This window comes from Podarcis pityusensis (assembly GCF_964106645.2).
Source record: "Podarcis pityusensis genome assembly, chromosome: 6".
NCBI lineage: Eukaryota > Metazoa > Chordata > Lepidosauria > Squamata > Lacertidae > Podarcis > Podarcis pityusensis.
The window spans coordinates 65614777-65638226 of NC_138030.1; the positions used below are offsets into that span (position 1 = coordinate 65614777).

At 40.5% G+C, this 23450-nt stretch overlaps 1 protein-coding gene across 2 annotated transcripts in view; it reads right to left on the reverse strand.

The window, feature by feature from the left end:
- Positions 1-23450, reverse strand: part of SLC44A5 (solute carrier family 44 member 5) — a 164512-nt gene that overhangs the window by 82798 nt on the left and 58264 nt on the right. The window contains exon 1 of one of the 2 annotated variants that reach the window (XM_081008983.1): positions 7395-7488. The exons of the other annotated variant lie outside the window; for it this stretch is intronic. Coding sequence (XP_080865109.1) covers positions 7395-7431 — 37 coding nt within the window. The 5' untranslated portion in view covers positions 7432-7488. Of the gene's footprint in view, positions 1-7394; positions 7489-23450 lie in introns of those variants that run through there. 2 annotated transcript variants of the gene reach the window in all.

A 23450-nucleotide genomic window follows, 5' to 3' on the forward strand; every position in this document is an offset into this window, starting at 1 on the left:
AAAGTCAGTCTACTTAAGACCTCTCCCAGGCAAACTCTAATCTTCAGTTGTATGCCTCCTGCTCTGCTGACTTGCTTTTACAATGATGGGTTGATCAGCTGACCTGTTGACAGGTATTACTTTTATATACCAGAGAACTCAAATCACCGAATAGCACATATAAAATAAGAAATGGGTTAGAAAGAACACTAGTTCTTCTCTTTGCTGGCACATTTAATTTGGGTTGTAATGTCTACTGCCCAATCACAGCTACACTAAAATATTAGCTTTTCCAGTAAATTTCTATGGACAGCTAGCACTTCCACCATGGGGGACGACAACAAGTCTTTAAAAGTTCTATTAAAATCAGAAATGAACTAACTGGTTTACAGCACAGTCCAATACATGTCTATGCATGAGTCCCAATGAGTTCAATTGCACTTACTCACAAGCAGGGCTTTTTTCCAGCTGGAACTCGCCAGAATTCAGTTACGGCACCTCTCAGGTAGGCGCCAATGCCATTATAAGAGAACAAGGAAGGCGTTCATGGTGAGTTTTGGCACATCTTTTTCTAGAAAAACAGCACTGCTCATAACCAAGCATATATGATTGCAGCCACAGTCCAGTAAGTAGCAAGCTGATTTGTGAAAACACGACAATTTCCTGCAACAACTTTAGAACACAGAGAAGATCTAGTGTTTAATGTATCTGAGCAACATTTTGCTTTCCACTATGAACGTCTGGGCCATTTATTGTATACAGAGGATCTGAACCTGCTTTCCTGATGACCAGTTAGTTCATATGAAGCTATCAAAGGTAATTTTTATTCTTAAGGTTTGGCTTGTACCACCAACCATGGACAAAGTATAATTCTGAGCCAATTCGTAAAATAACTTTTGAATAATTATGGTTTCAAGTGTTCAAATTTCACAGACACTATCTCAGTAATCCTTATAGCAACTTTGAAACAACACAATAGTTTACAGTATTATATTCCCATGTTGCAGATGGGAGACTAAGATGGGGAAAATACAGCTTGCCTAAAGCTCCCTTGTGACTTGAAGGAGATATTTGAACAGCAGGCTTCCAAAGTAAAAATGTTTATACAGTGGTGCCCCGCAAGACGAATGCCTCGCAAGACGAAAAACTCGCTAGACGAAAGGGTTTTTCGTTTTTTGAGCTGTTTCGCAAGACGAATTTCCCTATGGGCTTGCTTCGCAAGACGAAAACGTCTTGCAAGTTTGTTTCCTTTTTCGTAAAACCGTTAAAACCCAAGGTGCATTGCTTGAAGAGGTGCAGTTGCAACTTGACTTCGAGGAGCAACTCATAGCACGCGGTGTGGTAGCCTTTTTTGAGGTTTTTGAAGACTTTGGCGATTTTTGAAGCTTTTCCAAAACTTCTTTTGCAGCCATTTGGTAAGTTAAACTTTTAAAACTTTTTTTGGGGGGGTTGGATTTTGGGTTGGGGTGTTTGGAATTCAAGGACTTGGTGTTGGGGAGGGGTTTGCAAGAATCTGGAAGCTTGTGTGGTTTTTTTCTGCATTTTTATGATTTTTTGTGACCATTGGGCCACTCTGCTGTTTTTTTTAAAAAAATCTGGGTTTGAATTTCTGTGTGGTGGGTGGCTGGGGGAACAGTTGGGGAGGGGTTTGCAAGAATCTGGGAGCTTGTGTGGGTTTTTTTAAATTTTTATGATTTTCTGTGACCATTGGGCCATGTTGTTTTTTTTTAAAAAAAAATTCTGGGTTTGAATTTCTGTGTGGTGGGTGGCTGGGGGAACAGTTGAGGAGGGGTTTGCAACAGTTGGGGAGGGGTTTGCAATTTCTGTGTGGTGGGTGGGTGGCTGGGGGAACAGTTGAGGTTTTTGAAGACTTTGGTGATTTTTGAAGCTTTTCCAAAACTTCTTTTGCAGCCATTTGAGGTTTTAGAAGACTTTGGCGATTTTTGACGCTTTTCCAAAACTTCTTTTGCAGCCATTTGGTAAGTTAAACTTTTAAAACTTTTTGGGGGTTTTTTGGATTTTGGGTTGGGTGTTTGGAATTCAAGGACTTGGTTCTGGGTTTGAATTTCTGTGTGGTGGGTGGCTGGGTGCTTTTGAATTTTTTGGATGTGAAGCACTGATTTATTTATTTTTCTGAGTTTGTGAAGCTAGGAGCTGTGCTGCCATGGGACCCAAGAAGACTGCTGCTGCAGAGGCCGGCAAGAGGAAGAAGGAGAAGGTGACGCTGGAAATGAAGAAGGAGATCATCCGGAAGCACGACGGTGGAATGCGTGTGACAGACCTCGCCAGGGAGTATGGGAGGAATCCATCGACCATCGGGACCATCCTGAAGATGAGGGAGAAGATCCTTGCGACTGATGCAGCCAAGGGAGTCACCAGGATCGTAAAGAACTGCCCAGCTGTTCTGGAGGAGGTCGAGAAGTTGCTGCTCATCTGGTTAGAAGAGAAGCAGCGTGCAGGGGACACAGTGACTGAGGCCGTCATTTGTGAGAAGGCCAAGGCCTTGCACGCAGACCTCGTCCGGGAACAGCCAGGAACCTCAGGCAAGCCAGAAGTCTTCAAGGCAAGCAGAGGTTGGTTTGACTGGTTCAAGGGAAGATCTGGAATCCACAGCGTGGTCAGGCATGGAGAGGCTGCCAGTTCTGATGTTCCTGCGGCTGAAGACTTTGCAGCGGAGTTCCTGGAGGCTGTGAAGACGGAGGGCTACGTTCCACAGCAGGTCTTCAACTGCGACGAGACCAGGCTGTTTTGGAAGAGGATGCCCAAAAGGACTTTCATCACTCAGGAGGAGGCCAAGTTGCCTGGCCACAAGACCATGAAGGACCGTCTGACCCTGCTCTTCTGTGCCAACGCAAGCGGCGACCTGAAGATCAAGCCCCTGCTGGTGTACCACTCGGAGAACCCACAGGCCTTCAAGAAACACAAGGTCGACAAGGAGCAGCTGAGTATCATGTGGCGATCCAACAGTAAGGCTTGGGTCACATGTGTGCTGTTTGTGGACTGGGTCAATCTTGCTTTTGGCCCTGCTGTCAAACAGTACCTGCTGGACAACGACCTGCCGCTGAAGGCTTTGCTTCTGATGGACAATGCTCCTGCTCATCCTAAAGGCCTTGAGTTGGACTTGTTGGAGGAGTTCAGCTTCATCAGCATCATGTTCCTGCTGCCTAACACCACGCCACTGCTCCAGCCGATGGATCAGCAGGTCATCGCCAATTTCAAAAATCTCTACACCAAGGAGCTTTTCAGGCGATGCTTCGAGGTGACTGATTGCACCACCATCACCCTGCGGGAATTCTGGAAGGACCACTTCGACATCGTCACCTGCTTGAAGATGATCACCACGGCCTGGAATGGGATCAGCCAGAGAAATTTGAATTGCGCTTGGCGCAGCCTGTGGCCGGACTGTGTGGCACCAAGTGACTCTGATGCACCAGAGTCAACAGTGGTGCAGGACACTGTTGCCTTGGGGAGGACCATGGGCCTGGAGGTCACAGAGGAGGACATCAGCGAGCTGGTGGAGGAGCACAACCACGAGCTGACCACCCAGGAGCTGGTCGAACTGCAGGCAGAGGCTGCGCAGGAGCAGGCCTCGCTGGAAGAGGAGGAAGCAACTGAGGAACGGCTGTCCTCCAAAGAACTGAGGGACATTTGCATGAAGTGGAAGGATGTGCAGGCTTTTGCACAGCGGCACCACCCTGACAAGCACGTGGCACACGACCTTGCGAACACTTTTGATACGAGGGTCATGTCGCCTTTCAGGGAGGTGCTGAAAAGGCGGATGAAGCAGCAGACCATGGACAGGTTCTTCAGCAAGAAGCAAAGAGTGGAAGAGGAACCTTCTTCGAGTGGTCCCCCAGAGTCTTAGAAAATGTACGTATACTTTGTTGATTTTTAAATGTTTTTCTGTCATGTTTAGAAACTTAATTTATTGTTCCTTCAATTTTTGAAATGCTCTTTACAGTATGTGTGACTTTAAAGAGCACTTAATAAACTCTTGTTGTACCAAATTTGGCTTTGTTTGGACTTTTTTTGACCATAGGAACGCATTAATTGAATTTCAATGCATTCCTATGGGATTTCGTGCTTTGCAAGACGAAAAATTCGCTAGACAAAAAAACTCGCGGAACGAATTAATTTCGTCTTGCAAGGCACCACTGTATACACAAACAATCTCGACTTGTCTTTGAACCCATGCCTAAAATCCTTTTGTGAATAGGCCGGTCTTGGTTATACCTCATAGCATAGTATAAATTTTCCTAGCTGCCACATTCCCAAGAATTGATGCTGCCCATATACATAATTAGCTGGTTCACATGAGCCATTTTTTTCATGTGAATGCCTACCCAGAGACAGTCAGGAAAATTCACATGTAAAAATAAACTGTTGTATAAACTAGCCTTCTAGAATGGCAGAATGCAACCTTTAAAAAGTTATTTTTATTATTATTTTATTATTAATAACATATTACTAGAGAGAGAGCACATTTTTTTCTTTTGCAAATGGGCACATAAACAGGCTATTTAAAGCATAGCACACACAGTAAACCAGTGTTACTTCTATGTGGACTGTGTTGGCAGTAACATAGGAAACCTCCAAGGCAAGGGGAGGAAATGTGAGGTGGATTAATAGGTACTTTGTTCAGACTTCTTGTTTACTTCACTGCATTGGGAGCAGCTATGTTAAATAATATAATTTCTTAACTTCAATCTGTGCACCAAAGATTGACAGAGGAAAAATATTTAGGATGAGTCAATTTATCAGGAATTCACTGTGCATTTCTGCAGCTGGTGATAGCATCTTTCCAGCAACTTCTTATCTTCCACAGGTTACTGATGACAGTTAAATTAAAGTAGCTTATCACTTCTGCTTCTCACTATTTTATGGAAAGATGTGAGATAAAAACCCAAGAAAATGTCACAGGTTTTGCTAAAGTAATCTAGGAAAACTAGGTATGGTAGCACATATTTCCTATCTATCAGCTAGGTGTGTTAATGTCTAACAGTCTTTACCACATTATACCTGCATTACCTTCTGGCTTGTGTTTGAAAATACTGACAGCTGACTATGGCCCAGTTCACACATCGACACACTCATCAAGATATTAAAGCTTGGTGTATATAATACGGCTATGCTACTTACGCCATTAACAGGTTTATGAACCTCATTCTTTCAGCATTCTTTACAACACACCACTGATTCTTTCCTTCAGAGGATACATGGACATTCAGTGAAGCTACTCTTAAATCCCATTTGCTAGGGGGGAGAAAACATGATTTGTGCCCACTGCTGACAGTTTACGTCAAAGGAATTTAGGATGCAACCCTATACACAGTTTCCTAGAGTAAGTTATATTGAACTCAGTGAGGCTTATTCTGAGCACACTTCATAGGACTGTGCTACCAGAGAACATTTTCTCTCTTTTGGGGGGTGGAGAGGGATGAATTTTACCGATTAACAAAAGTCAAATTTTGTCCTGCTTCATATCAGAAAACCTTCACAACATACAAGCCCTGCTCTGTAAACTGAGGGAGCTCCCTTGTTTCTGTTTGCATTGTAGCAAATATGTTCTCTTCCATGCCAATAACCAACAAAAACATATTTTTGCCACACAAGAACCTTGGCAGCTAATAGCTTTGGAACAGATGTATGTGATAAAAACTGCTGGCTGGTACAGAACACAAATTGCCCTGTCACACAGAAATCCTTCAGACCAAAACCAAGCTTATAAGGGAAATATAAAGGTACCCAATGTGCTATGCAGTTGCCTATACGCCATTAAGTTGCAGAACTTCCTTCAGGTACGCTCATTTAGAACTTGAAAGTTACTGTACCTAGAATCATAAAACTAAAGAGCTGGCAAGGACCCCAAGGATCACTTAGTGCAACCCCCTGAGAGCATGAGAACAACTTCTTTCCTACACACAATTGGAGGGAAATGGGAAAAGGATCTGCATAGCTAAGTGGTGATGTGGCAGAGACCTGTCTTATAATACTCTTCATTAACCCATCAGCATGCGTCCAACAGGAGAAAATGTTTATATATTTGCATGGTTACATCCAGGTGTATCTATATATCAAGCACAGGTATGAAATATTTATGTAGAACTGGCAAATTTTTGCATTTCAGACATAGTTTCTTGTCTCTTTAGGACCGTAATAAGCCAAGGTTTCAAAAAGACTAGAGGATCCTCATACATAATTTCCTCCATATGCTTTTATTTTGCCCTACATTATGCTGCTGCTGCAGCATCATCAACAGCAGCAATTTCCTGAATGCTCAGGATAGCTACATGAAACAGAATGGTTGATAATGTAGCCAGTGGGGCCAAGTGTACACCAGGTTTCTTTTTCCTAGAAGTTATTCTACTTTTTATAATGACTCCATTCGTCTTAGCAAAACAGAATTCATAATAATTTCCTTCCGCCTTAGTATGCATGACACACCTCTATTGGTTTCCTATCATATTAAAATGGAAAAACTATGCATTTGGGGATCAGATGTGACTGTTAAAATACCACTCCAGTAAAAACCAATACCCGTTAATTTACTAACGAACAAGGGCATAGAAGATTAAGCGCTCCATACTCTGATCTCATAGTAGTAAGGGGTGTGGTTTTTATTACTCACAAAGCAAACAAATTTCACAAGTTGAAGACAACAGTGTTCTCTGAAGAAAGTAAAACACTGAATTATTACAAACACCTTCAAAAACCCTTCCAGAAATGACAGCTCTCTACTGAAGCATCAGAATACCTGCTCATATTGGGGAGGGATGGGTCTGGTTTAAGACTGCTACCAATGCAAGACAGAACTTGACAGTTTACTAAAGGAAGGTTAATATACAAAAAGTAAAAAAATAACAATAGTTTGTTTAAACTAACAACTGTAAATATCAGTGCTAGCAGAAAGTTCCAGATAGAAGCACATTGTAGTATTATAGGAAGGTTTTGCTTGGAGAAAATTTTAATTTTGAAATTTGCTCTAAATCTAAAGATTTGTATAATGTATCTTGCTTATCTGATGCATATATAAAGGCACAGAATGCAATCCAAACCAAGTCTTTTCATTGAAAGCTACGGAATAAGCTTGCAGTTAAATAATTGTCCCATTTTTCACAACATATTGTTTTTAATGTTTGAGAGGAGAACTTGTACAACAAATGTAAACACAGCAGGTTGCTTCGAAAAGGGTTGAACCCATTTTTAACTTGTTTGGAAGTTAAAAGATTGGTTCAAAAACATACATTATGTAAGTAAAACAAAATACATCTTCAAATTACTTCAACACTGTTTCATCTAGCAATCACTTTTCACATACCCCAAAGACACAGAGATGGAAGAGAACCCTGAATATCAGTCTCTGGTACAAAACATTTTTCACGTTATTCATTTAGAGCAAAGACATATAAGATTACCATTTTCTCCATAGTAGAATTCTTCCTTTTTAGTCATATTGCTGCTTCCAACTCTAGCAATGTACAACTACAAGGACTTTTCAGGAAGAACAGTTTGTACAGTGAGCTTATGTCCACAAAATACCATGTAACCAGGTTTAAAAATAAAACTAATTGAATGGCACAACCTCATCCAATAAGGATCAGCTCACAATGGGGGTGGGACTTACGACTAAAAGAAAACTGATATCACCCAGTGCCAACATACGGCTGCTGCTATAAATGTCACTCCCATAGAGAACCACCTCTTTCCAAAGTACACAAATACACACACAGAACCCTATTCAAATCATCGTAGGTTGGGAAGCAACATTGCCTGGTAGAGTTCCGAACTGTTACAAATCCTTTTGTAACTCACCAACTGTTTTCTTTGTCTTCGCTTTTTGTGTGTGTCTCTCCCCACCCCTTCAAAACTTGTATATTCTTTGCATGTGTAGACAGATTGCATTGCATTCATTGCAGTGGTATAAAAATATCCCATACAGTCTGCATTGTGTATTATTCAATTATTTATTTAAATATGCTAACAGCTGCAATCTCATGTTGCCTTTGCATTAGTTGCTAGGAGGTTTTTAAATGCAAGTTAACCACGGGGTTGAGATTCTAGTTTTCTGTGCAAACTTGAGCATTTTTAGAGTTTCATTAATTTCAGGGAAGTTTTGAAGCAGTTTTATTCACCTTGATTAATTAAATACCACTAGTATATCATGTTGAAGTCCTGTAATAACATTGTGCAAACAAAAACAGTGTTGCAAGCAGCCTAGCCGGTGTAAAGGGTTTTGAGGGTACGATAACACACACATTCAGGATGTAAACTTTAGACAATTGTTCAAAAATATTTCATGTATTTAACTTTTTGTATCATTTTGTCTGTATCATTTGGTGCCCAACGTTTCTGGCAAGTGTGTTTATAAATCAAGTTCAGCAATGACACTAAAGTAAGCAATGCAGTCCACAAGGTTGACATCGTGCAAGTTAACTGCATGCAAGATGCAATTGTATTTTATATCCTTTTTTAACAGTGATTTTTGAGTATTGTAGCATTGCTATTTTAATGCAGTCTGAAAAGTCACGATTAAATGTTGCAGAAATGTCGAAATGCTCTTGTTCACTGTTCCAGTCAGTGAGCGATGTTCTCCGCCAGGACACTCCATTATATTCTCATCTCACCAAGCTTCCCATTCACCTCCCAGGAGTTAGCTTGTACGGTATTCAGTAGCCGCTGAGCATGCTCAGAAATCATTGTCGTGTTCTTGGGGATTCCCCCTTAGGAATCTTTCTAAAGTTTTTTTTTTTTCCCCATGCCTGCTGACAACTCCCTCTTTTGCATTAATATTACTGTTTGGCTATATGGGCAACAGCACTCACACCTGAGCCTCAGAAGTAAAGGGAATGATGAACTGGTTTTACCAAGCAGAATGTAGTTGACTAAACTGTTAAAAATTATATTTTATCATTCTGTTTTACTGAATAGTTATAATAATACTTTTGGGTGTGTTGTTATGGCTAATACAATACATTGGAACCAATGATGAATGAATGGATGTTTAGAAATGGGGTCTGAATGTCTATTTTTATCCTACTACTCTGTTTCCTAACTGCATGCTTCAAATGCTTTGGTTCAAAGCTTTTCAATGCTTTGTGGGGGGGGTTTTACTGCAAGTCTGGCAGGCCTCTGTGCTTAGGAATGTGACCTTTCATTAAGAGATTTAAATACATTTCTGCATATATTCAACCATTCCTTTTCCATTATACTTTTCACCATTGCTTTCAATAATTATTCATGTACATACACTAACACTAAACTGGAATGCCTGAAAGCTAGAAAAATGTGTTTTTTCACAATCTTCTTTGCATAATAGCTATTGGCTACACTGACTTCGAACTACCTGTGCCATGCACGGAGATTGCTGGCGGCTTTTTACATGCTGCTGCGAGAACCTTTTCCAGTGTGCAGTTATCAGTGTAGGGAGTTATCTGTAGCATGTGTGATAATGTCTGCTGCTTGTTTGGCTAGAGAAATATAGGTGGGAGAGGGAGAGAAGAAACCTCTGGCTTGTGTTTGGCTGGAATGTAGCTTAATAAGAGTCATATTATTATTGGGGAGCCAGCGTGGTGTAGTGGTTAAGAGCAGTGGACTCGTAATCTGGTGAACCGGGTTCCCTTCCCCACTCCTCCACATGCAGCTGCTAGGTGATCTTGGGCTAGTCACACCTCTCTGATGTCTCTCAGCCCCACTCACCTCACAGAGTGTTTGTTGTGGGGGAGGAAGGGAAAGGAGATTGTTAGCTGCTTTGAGACTCCTTAAGGGGAGTGAAAGACAGGATATCAAGTCCAAACTCCTCCTCCTCCTCCTTCTCCTCTTCTTCTTCTTCATATCTGCTGGCCCTGTGCCCCACTGAGATATGGGTTCTTAGGCTGAAAAAAGGGCTTTCTATCCCTATGATATAGACTTGTGTCAGGGGTACCTGAAGTTGTCAGATTCAATATGGGCATGTCTTATTAGCTTTGCATTGTCGTCAAAGGAAAATGGTTTAGCTGGAGTAGTTCTTTCAGCATAGCCATTAACTGTAATAAAACCCTCCCCCATATTGGGTCTGGCAAGGCCTAGGTATGCACTTTATTACTTTTTTAAAAAAAATAATAAATCTGAATTTTTATCCCATTCTTTCCAGCAGGCTCAGAACTAGTTATCAATAAACAAATAAACATATGCATAAATTCAGAAGCCAAAAAACTCTCTTTGAAATATGTGGATTAAGACATATAAAACATATACAAGGAAGCTGAGGCTCATACTCTGTTTTACTCTCGAACAAAAAGCATGTACTGCGAACAAAAGGTTGACAAATACTATGACATAATTTAAAATACACTGCAGCTACTTGAAGCTTTTCAGAATTTCTGACCTTGTCTTTCATATTCATCCTTTGTTATCTTCTTTTAAATATGTACTGCACTTGACTAACATTCTGGCATGCAGCGCCCTGGGAGCTGCATTGTTTTGACATCTGCCAAATACCAGATAATCAGAAGACCACTTAGTGAACTTGGCTGCAACACACTTGAAATGGTAGACCTGAACAATACTGTAGAATAATATGCAACCGGACTAAATGATGCTAACGGGCTAAGACTGACCTGGTTGCCTAAGTCTAGGGCAAATAATGATGAAAAATATCTCATACTGTCACTCCCCGGATGATCTGAATTGAACTAGAAGCATGTAATATAAAACCCTAACATTGGGGAAGTTGTAAACAATCAGTGTGTTATTGGGACTTTTATTATTGAAATATTGAGCTATGTAACAGATCTTCTCTGCTTACATGCCTAATGAATGCTGCCATTTTGCCATTTTTAAAAGGATAATATTCTGTTACTGTACCTATTATATCACCATCACCACATTTTACAATGTTAAGTACTGTGTGTGAGACTTCCATTATAAGAGGAAACCTCTGCTTTATACAAACCACAATGTCTTGTTTCTCTGCCACTTTAGTAAGCTTTTAGAGAACAAAATGAATGAAGCAGGGATGCCAACTCACAGCCGTTCCAATATGCACAAAACTCTAATAGCCTTCCTGTTCTCAAAATCTACCCTGACAAATCCTGGTTTTCAATGACATGCCACACATAACATTTTGCCTGCTGACAAATAATAACCAACATTAAAAGGGTGTCATAATAAGACATGCATCATGCATTTTAAAGCACAGATAAGCACTGACTTGAAATGTTACCAGCCACCTATTAACCAAACAAACCACAATTAATTCTGTTTATTTCCTACAGTTTGTCAGCTGCAGCTTCTTTCATCAGTTGTCAATTCAGCAGTGTGGTCTAGCAAAGGTGGGCAATGAGGATTATGCACAAACACACAATATATATATTTTTTGTAACTTTTACCCATAAGAGGTTTCAAAAGCATGCTCAAATTGATTTCAACTGGTTGTTTTTAGGGATATTTTACCAACCTTGTTTCTCTTTTTTACTTTTTTTTATTATTGCTGGTCTATTGTTGTACTTTATTATATTTAATTTATATTATTATTGTTAGCTGCCTTAAGCAACTTTTGACGTAAGGGTGGGGTTCAAATTTAATAAGCAATTAAAATAAAATAAAAATCTTCTAATTCCTTGGCTGCAGTTTTTGGAAGCTGGCAATCTTTTGTAGCATCTAGTGAAAATGAACATTTTATACCTCTTCAGTTCCTAAAGAGGAAAATGGAAATTTCTGCTTCAGATTTTCAGATTTTGTTGTATAAAACTGGGATGTACCCAGGTGTTGGCTAGGTTTGTTCCTACCCAGGGTGCAGGCCCAGAGACATGCCTCTCTACTCTGGCTCAAAGTGGTAAAGAGCCTGTCTGTCCATTCGCATGCTCCACGGACTACTCTCATATAAGAAAGAAGACATTTCTAAAAAAAAAAAAAATTAAACAATTTAACTAATATTTAAAATGTCCTGTTGCTTAAAATGAACACTCACACAGGATGTACAGCACAGTATGTGTACAAGTTGAGAAAGCTTTATTGTAAGATCTGCCTAAAGACATGGTCCCTATACACAACCTTGGATTCACTGCATAACTCGGTTGGTTTAGAGCACGGTGCTGATAACACCAAGGTTGCAGGTTCGATCCCCATATGGGGCAGCTGCAAATTCCTGCAGTGCAGGGGGTTGGACTAGATGACTCTCAGGGTCCCTTCCAACTCTACGATTCTATGTGTTTAAAGCAGTATTTGTTTTTGTTTTTTTAAATCGGTGCACTGCTACATTTATACTTTTGCTTTCATAAGATCGATTTGAATTCTGTATTTGTAGAATACAACACTATTTAACTACTTCTTTAAAAGTTCATTAAAAAGAGCAGCAAGATTTGTTATAGAAAGAAAAGTGCAGTGCCTAATTAGGCACTTCAGTACTTGCTTTATAATCCCACATGCCCTGCGGTTGCTTTGCATTCTGAATCCTTAAACAGGTCCTTTTAAAACTGTGATCTAATATAAAATAATTAACATCTTTGCTTGTTGGGAGATACATTATTAATGCATATATAACACATATAAGCTGTTACAAACACACACAAACACACACACACACACACTGGTGCTATAACTGAAAGATGGCTGGTGAATTTAGCAGGAGAGCAAGAAATAGATGAGCGCTTGAAAACCAGAGGGGGGGATGAACCAAGAAGAAAGTCTGGCTGGAATGAGATGTTTGCGTGGCACTAAAAAGGGAACAGAGAGCCGAGGCATTAGTGGAGAAAAAGAAATAGAAGCATACTTGGATCACGGGGCAAGACAACACATTAGCTATATTGGGTCATTAGACCTTTTGACTGGAATGATCCAGAAGTTAATCTGTTTAACTAATAAAGCTGCAGGTTCCTTTGGACTCAAGCGCCTCAGCATGTCCTGCTGAGGCAATGACATGCTTTCACAAGACTCTACAGCAGGGATTGCCAACCCAGTGTGTGCAGGTGCCCTCAAAGGCCTTCTTTGGTGTACCCCAGATAAATCATAACCCCTAGGTTCCCAGTTCTTATTTAAAAATACAAAGTTTCTAGCATTTTTAGAACCTAAGATATGAGGCAAAACATACAGATACCATTCTTCTCAATTTTTTGTGCAGAACTAGCCCATACATGGAGATGGAGAGGTGTGCTTGTGGTGTATGTTTGCAAGCAGGAGTTGAAAAGGAAATATGTATGTATGAATATGTGTGTATGACTTGTGAGAAAGGAAGAGACGTACTTGGGCTGAGGGATATATTTATCTGTGGCCTGTATCTGTGAAATGAACGTGTGCATTTGGGAAGAGAGCAACCAGCAATGACTGTACTTGGCCCCCTCCCATGACAGCCATGTTTTTTATGCCACACCCCCACAGAAGTGATGTCACTGGCGCCCACGGCACTTTCTCAAAATTAAAATGTGCCTTGCTGGACCAAACGTTTGGCAGCCCTAGCTTTGCTCTACAGAATGTCCAGGGTGGGTGAATGGCAGTTCCTGTGAAGAGAAAAATGAACGTGTACATATTCTTGGAATGAGTGCAGACATATTTAAATATTCTCTGACTTAAATTAGATTGATATCAGCTGTTTTGCAAGACAGAATTTTTTGTTATTCATTGTTCGCCTTTGTACAATTACCAGTATGGTGCAAAGAAATGTAAAGATGTTTCAGTGTCAAGCTAATTCCGCCTAACAGTGAAAACAAGCACTTCCTTCCCCATTTTTTCCAGCAGGCAATTTACATAATGCAGTATATTGAGGTTAAGTTTTCACATCAACACCAGCCTCTTTCCAATTCCTGCTATTCAAGGACCGCATGGTGTTGCCCAACGCCCCCCCCCCCCGGCACCGAGGCATCATTATAATGGGAACAACCTGCTCCTTCAGTTGCATAATGGCAATCAAGTCTGAATAAATCCAACTTAGCAATTAAAACAATCAGAGAGCAATGCCGTCTCATCTACTCACTTAAAAGGGGGAAAGCAATATTCAACTACTATAGTACGAGCAGAAATATACTGTATATGTCAATAAAATATGCCAATACAGAAATAAATCAGAATTAGTTGTGTTTCCTCTAAGTATATGCTTCCTTAACCTATCCATTTCTCAAACAGAAGTCCATTAATTTATTTGGCAAAACACTTCTGAAAATGAGTGATATTTCAAAACCAGTTTATGATATTGCCTTGGGAAAGGGGATAGCTGTTTCAAGTTAGGGTGTCGGGGGAGGGGGCAAAGCTGCAAGTAGTTCTATGGATCTTCTGAGTCACATGCCCATTCTCTTTTCTCCCAACGCACATTAAGTGGCTCACAAGCTATTATTCATGTGACAGTGACTGCAATTCACCTATTTGTCTTCTGCCTTTTTAACGCTTCCTAGTTTGAATTGTGATGAGATTTTAATAACTGGAAATCACTTTGGGGTTCTTTTTAAGATTGTAAAGATGATATATTTTATGAATAAATTAAAAATATGGCACAATTATTTGTGTTCATGCTACAGTGTGATTAAAAGGAGAAAGTGCCCCTTTTCTTTTACTCTCCATATAGAATATATTTCTATACAGAAGCCTGCTTCTACATACAGATCTTCAGGGTGCTTTTATTGTAGGGAAAAAAAGGTGTCATGAAGTTGTTACAGGAAGTGTTACATTTTTAACCAGTGCTTTTCTTCTACAAAAAAGGTGTCAGTACTGCATACCCTTGAGGTACGTGGGTGGCGCTGTGCTCTAAACCACTGAGCCTCTTGGGCTTGCCGATTAGAAGGTCAGCAGTTTGAATCAGTGCAAGGGGGTGAGATCCCATTGCTCCGTCCCAGCTCCTGCCAACCTAGCAGTTTGAAAGCATACCAGTGCAAGTAGATAAATAGATACTGCTGCGGCGGGAAGGTAAACGTCATTTCCGTGTGCTCTGGCACTCATCACTGCCCTCCGTGCACCAGAAGTGGTTTAGTCATGCTGGCCACATGACCCGGAAAGCTGTCTGTGGCCAAACACCAGCTCCCTCGGCCTGAAAAGTGAGATGGGCACCACACCACATAGTCACCTTTGACTGGACTTAGCTGTCCAGGAGTCCTTTACCTTAGCCTTTCTCATATTAGGCCTTGACATCACTACACAGATGGAGCTATCAGAGAAATACTTCAGAGTCCTATAATTTGATCCAGTATTAATATTTTAATATCTTCCTGGCTGATCATGAATATCTTATTTACCTCTGCATTTTTCTTAACCAAATCCTATACCCTTTTACCTGGGAGGAAGCCCCACAACGGGACTTGAGTAAACACATTCAGGACTGCACAATGTTACACACTAATTTTTTTCCAGACCAGTGTAAGTTGAAAAGCACTAGCACTTTTGGGTGAATGTGGATGAACTTCTGAATATGTATGTTTATTTGAGTGAATATATACTTATCTGGTGGGACGCGGGTGGCGCTGTGGGTAAAACCTCAGTGCCTAGGGCTTGCTGATCGCATGGTCGGCGGTTCGAATCCCTGCGGCGGGGTGAGCTCCCGTCTTTCGGTCCCAGCTCCTGCCCACCTAGCAGTTCAAAAGCACCCCTAAGTGCAAGTAGATAAATAGGTACCGCTTTATAGCGGGAAGGTAAACGGCATTTCCGTGTGCTGCGCTGGTGCTGGCTCGCCAGAGCAGCTTCGTCACACTGACCACGTGACCCAGAAGTGTCTCCGGACAGCGCTGGCCCCCAGCCTCTTAAGTGAGATGGGCGCACAACCGTAGAGTCGGACACGACTGGCCCGTACAGGCAGGGGTACCTTTACCTTTATACTTATCTGAGTAGTCAAAACATATTCACTTTATGCACATTAATTTTAGAAAATACAGATATATGGATATGAAAAACTGGTGTTGAGCTAGTTGGGCACTGTAATTGTTTGACATTTTGATTGCTAGATGTCCTTTCTATATTCTATTAGACTTTTATAATGACTTGGGGGTGAAGAAGGAGGTTCTCTCTTTCTACCTTGGTCCTACTTCTTGAGCTATTATGTCACGGATGCTGTGTAAAATTAGCCTTGAGAAATGACAAGAGATATAAATGACATATAAACGTCTGATGTATAATGATTATAATTATCATTTGTACCTTCATACGCAGTAATGCAAGTCAGTCATGCTTAATTTTCCAGAATGATTACATTTCCACTTCACAAGAGAGGAAGTTAAATGACCTGCATGGTCCTCACATTTTATCCCCCGCACCCAGCCACTATTTGTTATGATTGGTCTCAAGAAAGAAAAGAAAAAGCTCCAGAAGTCGATCCGTGTTAGAGTTTGGGAGCAGAAGAAAATTTCAAATATGCAGATAAATTATTCTCTCATAAAATCCAGTCTCTAATGTCAACACTGAATTGTTGAATCTTACACTACCAGTGTCCAACAAGGAATGTACCCACAAGTCCTGAAAGGGATTTTTCCTTCTCCACCTCTTCTGCTATTTGTTTACTTTCAGTGGGTCCTCTTCTGTTTTTCCTTGGCTAATAAAGGCAGTGTTTTGATTTTATTCATTCGTACAACTTCTACATACTAGCCCGCTGTAGCGTGAGGTTGTTCATAATCAATATGAAAAGACAGATAATTTCTTTAGGGATAACTGACTAAAACATTCTTAAAGATTTATTACATGAATTTAGAAAACAAATGCATGAAATGAAGGATCTGAGTGTTCCAGTAATGCTAGGATTCTCTGATACTTAACTATGGGCCACTTTTTGGTAACAGTCATACTGTATGAAGGTCAAAGTACATGATACACATAGGAAGCTGCCTTATATCAAATCATACCATTGGGCCATCAAGTTCACTGTTGTTTACATGACAATAACTGTCTGAGGTTTGGGATCAGGGGACTTTCCCAGCCACAGTGGGAGATGCCAAAGATTAAACCTGGGATCTTCTGCATGTTAAGCAGATGTTCTGCCACTGAGCTATGGCCCAATGTTTGCCAAACTTGGGTCTCCAGCTGCTTTTGCACTACAATTCCCATCATCTCTGACCACTGGTCTTGCTAGGTAGGGATAATGGGGGTCATACGCCAAAAACAGCTGGAGGCCCAAGTTTGGGAGACACTGCTATGGCTGTTCCCCACTTGTCATGCATAGTGTGAAGCTGTTCACAGTTTGCTTTTTCTTTACTTACAGCCATGGGAGGAGGGAGAGCTTTTATCGGGACTGCAACCCATGGGAGAGAGAGGTTTGTCACTATTCCGAAAAGTTAAACAGCTTTGTATAACTAACACAATGAATGCAATGCATAAGTAACATAATTAAAAGATTCATAGTTATATCTTTTTCTTTTCTTTTCATTTTTTACTTCCTTGATGAGATAAAATATTTATAGCTGCTCTGTGGCTACAGTATTTCCAAACCCTCAAGCTACAAAGGATGTACCAAATGAAACTGCATGGAGCTGCATACATTATATTAAGTTCTTGTCCTAGTTGTAAATATAATATGTTAAATCATTCTACATTTTGCTGTCCATTCAATCTCCTTTACAAAAGAAGTGTGTGAGAGTGCAGGGAGAAAGAAACTGAGGAAATATTATCATTCTCTGCATATGTCTTTGCTTATGGGGGTTTAATATAACAAGTATAAAAAGAGCTTCAGTGTGGAGAACAGAATTACCAATAGGAGTTTCTTCAATCTGTTCCAAGTTTAGATTCAATATTATTCTAACTACATGGTAGTGAAGGGCAGTGGTATTCACTGTGAAATCAATGAATAGAGGAAATGTTTGCAGATCGGCACATAAAATTAAAGATGCTACCAGTATAAAAATTCCTTATGCTTTAAGTTATAAAAGCCAGATACAAGTTCTTATACACACGCCAGCAAATATTTTCTTCCAGCAGAGACTTTAGTTGTCTCCTTTGTGCCATCCATTCTTCTTCTACGACCATTACTCTTCCTTCTAGTTAGCTCCCTCAGTTCCTCTTCAGTAACACACCAATGATAATGCTATGGGGGGGGGGATAATATAATGTAGGGCAGGTTTGCCAACTTAAATAAAATATTGGGGGGAGGGGCAGGTTAGCCCCACCCCACATAATTGATCACATGATGTGGCACATGAGCACCATTTGTTGTTTTCTTCATTCTCTATTTTAGATTTTAAAGGGCATGGGGCTGTCTATTCCTGCCTATGTAACTCTGTAATGAGCCGTGCACACTCATGGTACTCAACAAATATCAAAATACAGCAAGGAAAATGGCAATCCGAAGTTCTTTGTAAAGAAAGGGTGGGAAACCTGTGGACTACAGTTCCCATCATCCCTGACCACTGGCCATGCTGTCTGGCGCTGGTGGGAGTTTGAGTTTTAATAGCTCCAAACAATCCCCACCCTTGGGTTGATCAAAATTACCTGGTATCCACTATCTGACAGACACAGCTTTGTGAAGAAAGGATTCAGAATTGAAACCTGCCAATAGGAAATGTGTCTCTCATGATGTCAGGGAATGGAATGAACAGGCAGAGGAATGGTGGAGATCTCTCCCCCACTCCCGCCTTCTCCTGGAGCTGAAGGGAGGAGAGAGACAGTATTGAAGTGCAGCCAAGCTATGTAGCCAAGGTATGCTAAGTTAGGAGAAGTAAGGGAGGGGACAGAGCAGTCAGCGAACGCTTCAATAGACAGCATAGGGGATCCTATGTCCCCAAGGATGCGACAGTCGTTGAGGGTACAAGAACAATGTACGCAGCAATGTTTGTCAATGGGAGGCTTCCATAGAGGCGGGTGCTGTTGGGGAAGGGGGAAGGAGCCAGAGTAAGCAACTCCATCATGGAGGAAAGACTGGAATTCTTTGTCTGTTACTGCAGTGACTTAATAAATCATAAGTAAAACTTTCTTGTTTCCTCCTGGCTCCTTGAAACCTTTGGGAGGGGAGGGAGAGATTCCTCAGGCCTGACACATGAGACTAAATGTTAAAAAATAAAAAATGCTCATTTAAAAAAATTCCTCTAAATAATATTGAATTTTTTTAAAAGTACTATTAACAACAGAACCAGACACAACCAAAAGGGCAAGGCATAGTTCCCCTCAATTACACTCATATATTGTATTTTTCAATATTGATTTTCACATTTTAACTGCATGCTTCATCATTTTAAAATCCTAATAAAAAAGTCACAGAATGTAAACATTTTATAGCCCATTTTCAGTTTTATGCACTATGCTGCATTCATGCACTTGAAAACAATGATAAGGCAATAAAATGATAGGACATGCATGTGAAAGTCTGCTGTCTGGTACAGTTAGCTTCAGTTTAAACAGAAATAGCCTATTTTTGCATGAAACATCCAAAGTCATTCTACTGCTTTCACCTGTATCCTATAATCAATATTTTAACCTATGCACATAGAACTACAGGTGCATATTTTTAAAATTTTATATATATATATATATATATATATATATATATATATATATATACTTGTAAAGTCCTAGCAAGCCTGAACGTAACTGATACTTCTTGTCCATTTGAACTGGATTTTAACTGAGCACAGAAAATTGGAAACAAAACTTACCGTAATTGGCAGAGATCAGTTTTAGAAGGCTTACTACGTTAAACAAAATGGTAACTATAGAATCTGCAAATAACAGCTTCTTTCCTCACATTTTGCTCATTCATTAGTTTATTTTTTGTTTAGCGCAGATATTTTAAAGAATAACTACACACTAAGGAGCATGTGACACGTGCCTTTAAAAAAACTCCACAAAAGAACAGTTTGACTGCCAAGTAACTGAGAGATTTGTGTTACTTTGTTACTCAAGGTCAGGCGTTGTTGTTGATGTTGTTTAGTCATGTCTGACACTGTGACCCCATGGACCAGAGCACGCCAGGCACTCCTGTCTTCCACTGTCTCCCGCAGTTTGGTCAAACTCATGTTCGTAGCTTCGAGAACACTGTCCCACCACCTCATCCTCTGTCGTCCCCTTCTCCTTGTGCCCTCAGTCTTTCCCAACTTCAGGGTCTTTTCCAGGGAGTCTTCTCTTCTCATGAGGTGGCCAAAGTATTGGAGCCTCAGCTTCACAATCTGTCCTTCCAGTGAGCACTCAGGGCTGATTTCCTTAAGAATGGATAGGTTTGATCTTCTTGCAGTCCATGGGACTCCTCCAGCACCATAATTCAAAAGCATCAATTTTTGGCGATCAGCCTTCTTTATGGTCTAGGTACTGAGACATTATTTAGCATGACACCAATACCAGTGTTATCATCCCAGCCAAACCCACACCTTCCATCCTAAAAGTGACCAAGATAAAACTAGGGGTGTATTCATTTCTTTTTCAAAAGTGTAAACTGCAGACCATGAATTATGCCATATCCACAATAAAGAGCCAACATGTGTCACAGAACTATTCTCCCTCCCCTTTGGTGTTTTCTTTTCTCTTTCTTTCTCTGTTTTCGTTTTCATTTAGTTTCTTTTTGCTTATTGTATTATGACGGGGGGGGGGGGGACTTTAATAAAACCTTATTAAAAAAATAAGCCCCATTGAATTCAATGAGGCTTATTCCCACTAAAGTGAGCATCTTCAGTCCCCTTTATTGCAGCCCTACTTCACAGCTGCAGCTGTTAATTCAACTTAACATTTAGCTAGCAACTACCACATTCTTACTGCTTTTGTATACAAAATGCAACGGAGAGGTGGTTGGGAGTTCACTGAAGTACAGTAGTATCAATTAACATAAAATGTGGCTGTTGGAGAGTTGTGCCATTATGGATAATGAGTTTACTTTAGTACTGTGCATTTATACATCATGTGGAGTTTAATCCAATTCACACAAATCAGCACTCCTTACAATTATACTGTAAGAAAGCCATATGTTATTATCCTCATATGTAGGTGGGACTGTGGCTCTTTGACATCTCCACCCACGGATTGCATGAACCCTACTATAGACTTATAATAGTAGGATTGTCAGTTTTAAACCCACAGAATACGTGTTTAACCTTTAAAGGCATTAATGGTTGTCAATGCTGCTCCCATCCATTTTTCAGATGATCTTTTAACATTTTGGCCTGTAACAGAGCACAGCTGGTGTCCTGCAGGTGGAGAAGGAGAGCAGAGGGAAGTATCAGGCAAGGAACTGACAAGAGCTGTCTAGACCACCATATATCTCTGTTGATCAGTGAATTTTAAAAGGAAGTACACATTTTCCAGATTGTAATCTGGAAACTCAACTGCCATCTGCTACCATCAGCTTCCTTCCTTTGTAAATTCTCACTCAAAACTGCAACATATTTCTATCCTGTACATTTCTGCAGTGGAATATGTAATATTCCCACTGAAGAGAGTTTCACAAATGTGCTATAACAGTTGTAGCATAAACATGACATACAGTCAATGTAGCATGTTATCTACCCCTTCCTGCTCCACGACAACGTGTTATGCCTTAATAGCAGCAACTGAATGGGATAGGGCAAAATCAGTAGAAATGAGTAAGTTCATTCTAAGCAATACTCCTTGACACCCATACAAACCACATTCATTCTTAGTACCACAAACTGCCAAGGACCATTACAGCAAGCAAACATCAACCTCCAAAGCCTTCATATTTTACTCTCTTAACAAGAGGCTGTGGTATTATTTAGGGTGGTGTGTTGGGTGTTTTTGTTGCTGTAATTGATACTACTTTTTTGTATATTTATTTTTAGATCTTATTGAGATTGTACGTGGAAATTGTTTGATTTTGTTGCATTTTGGTTTTTTGGATGCATTTTACTTACAGTGGTGCCTCGCAAGACGAAAAGAATCCGTTCCGCGAGTCTCTTCGTCTTGCGGGTTTTTTCGTCTTGCGAAGCAAGCCCATTAGCAGTTTAGCGGATTAGTGCTACAGGGCTTAGCAGGCTTAGTGGATCAGCTGATAAGCGGCTTAACGATAAACTGATAAGCGGCTTAAGGATCAGCTGATAAGCGGCTTAACGATAAGCTGATAAGCGGCTTAACGATCAGCTGACAAGCGGCTTAGCATCAGCTGTTAAGCGGCTTAGCCATCAGCTGATAAGCGGTTTAGCGGCTTGGGAAAAAGGAAAAAAGGAAAAAAAACCTGCAGGAACTCGCAAGACATTTTCGTCTTGCGAAGCAAGCACATAGGAAATTCGTTTTGCAAAGCACCTCCAAAACGGAAAACCCTTTCGTCTAGCGGGTTTTCCGTCTTGCGAGGCATTCGTCTTGCGGGGCACCACTGTATTGTTTATCACTACATTTGTTATGTTTGTAATTCCATAAATCTTTTCATGCTCTAAGTCTCCTTGAGCATGGTTTTAATTAGCGAAAGGCGGCCTTCTAATAAAATGATGAAGAAGGATTAAGAACGCCCACTTGCATCCCAGATGAAAGCTGTTGTTCGCATTCCATATATATACATACTGGTGTGCTTGTGGGGTGTGTAACATCCCAGTATCACACAAGGGCCCTACTGGGAATGAAGTGCAAGAAAATCAGCACACACAGCCCTGTCTAAACTACCTCTTCCGGATGAGCATTAAATTAGCCGACATCTCTCAAGAAGTGGAAAAGTCAACAACTAATGTTACCTAAAAGTATGAATGACACTGAAAACTCATTCTGAACAAGCAATAAATATTTCAGAGTGCTCATTTAACTCTGCAAACATTTAAAAAAATATCACCACTAACCAGCAGTTTTACAGTGATCATGTTTTACTTCAAGTAATTGGTTTCTGCAATACGCTTTATTTTTTAATCCTCCTTTTAACAAGCTGGATTTTCTTACTCACATAAACACCCCAGGGTGTCACATGCCCATGTGCTGAGGCATGATAACAATTACATCACCTACGCATTTGCTAGGAAGGAAATGTGCGGAACAACTGTACTGTAAAGATAGCGGTCTCTTGTTGAAACAGATCTCCACTGGGTTTCTCTAACTAACATTATTTTTTAAAAGTGTGAAGGTTTACAAATTTGTATTGCCATAATCGGTGTCTTCCCAACATCACACAAGCTGTAATGCTTTTCCTCCCATATCATGCGTTCAGTAATCCTCGTTTTCCTGGGTCACAGGCCCTGAAACCCTCCTTCTCCTTGAATCTCAAATTCTCTCTCTCTCCTTCTTACTGTAATCCCCTTGTGCAAGATGTGCTGCAGGACTGCTCCCGCATGATGGATTTTCATTCTGCTCAACCTTAAAGGTAACTGGCAATAAAAGTGTTTTATGTATCCAGTATTCATCGTCCTCATGTGGTTATACAGGCTGTAATTTAACGTCTCAGTAGTGGAGCTATTCATAAACCATTCAAACTGTATCTTTCAACTTTAGAATGTCATCAGAACTACTTGATTGAATCTTGCCTCCAGTTTGGCACCTCTTTATTCTACATGAAAAGTCAGCCATAAGCATTTTAGCAAATTCAAAATTGCTCAGAGCTCCCAATAGGAATAGTTGTTAATTAGGACCCATAGCAACAGACCCTCTGGTAAAGGAACAGTATTTGGCAGCAAAGCACT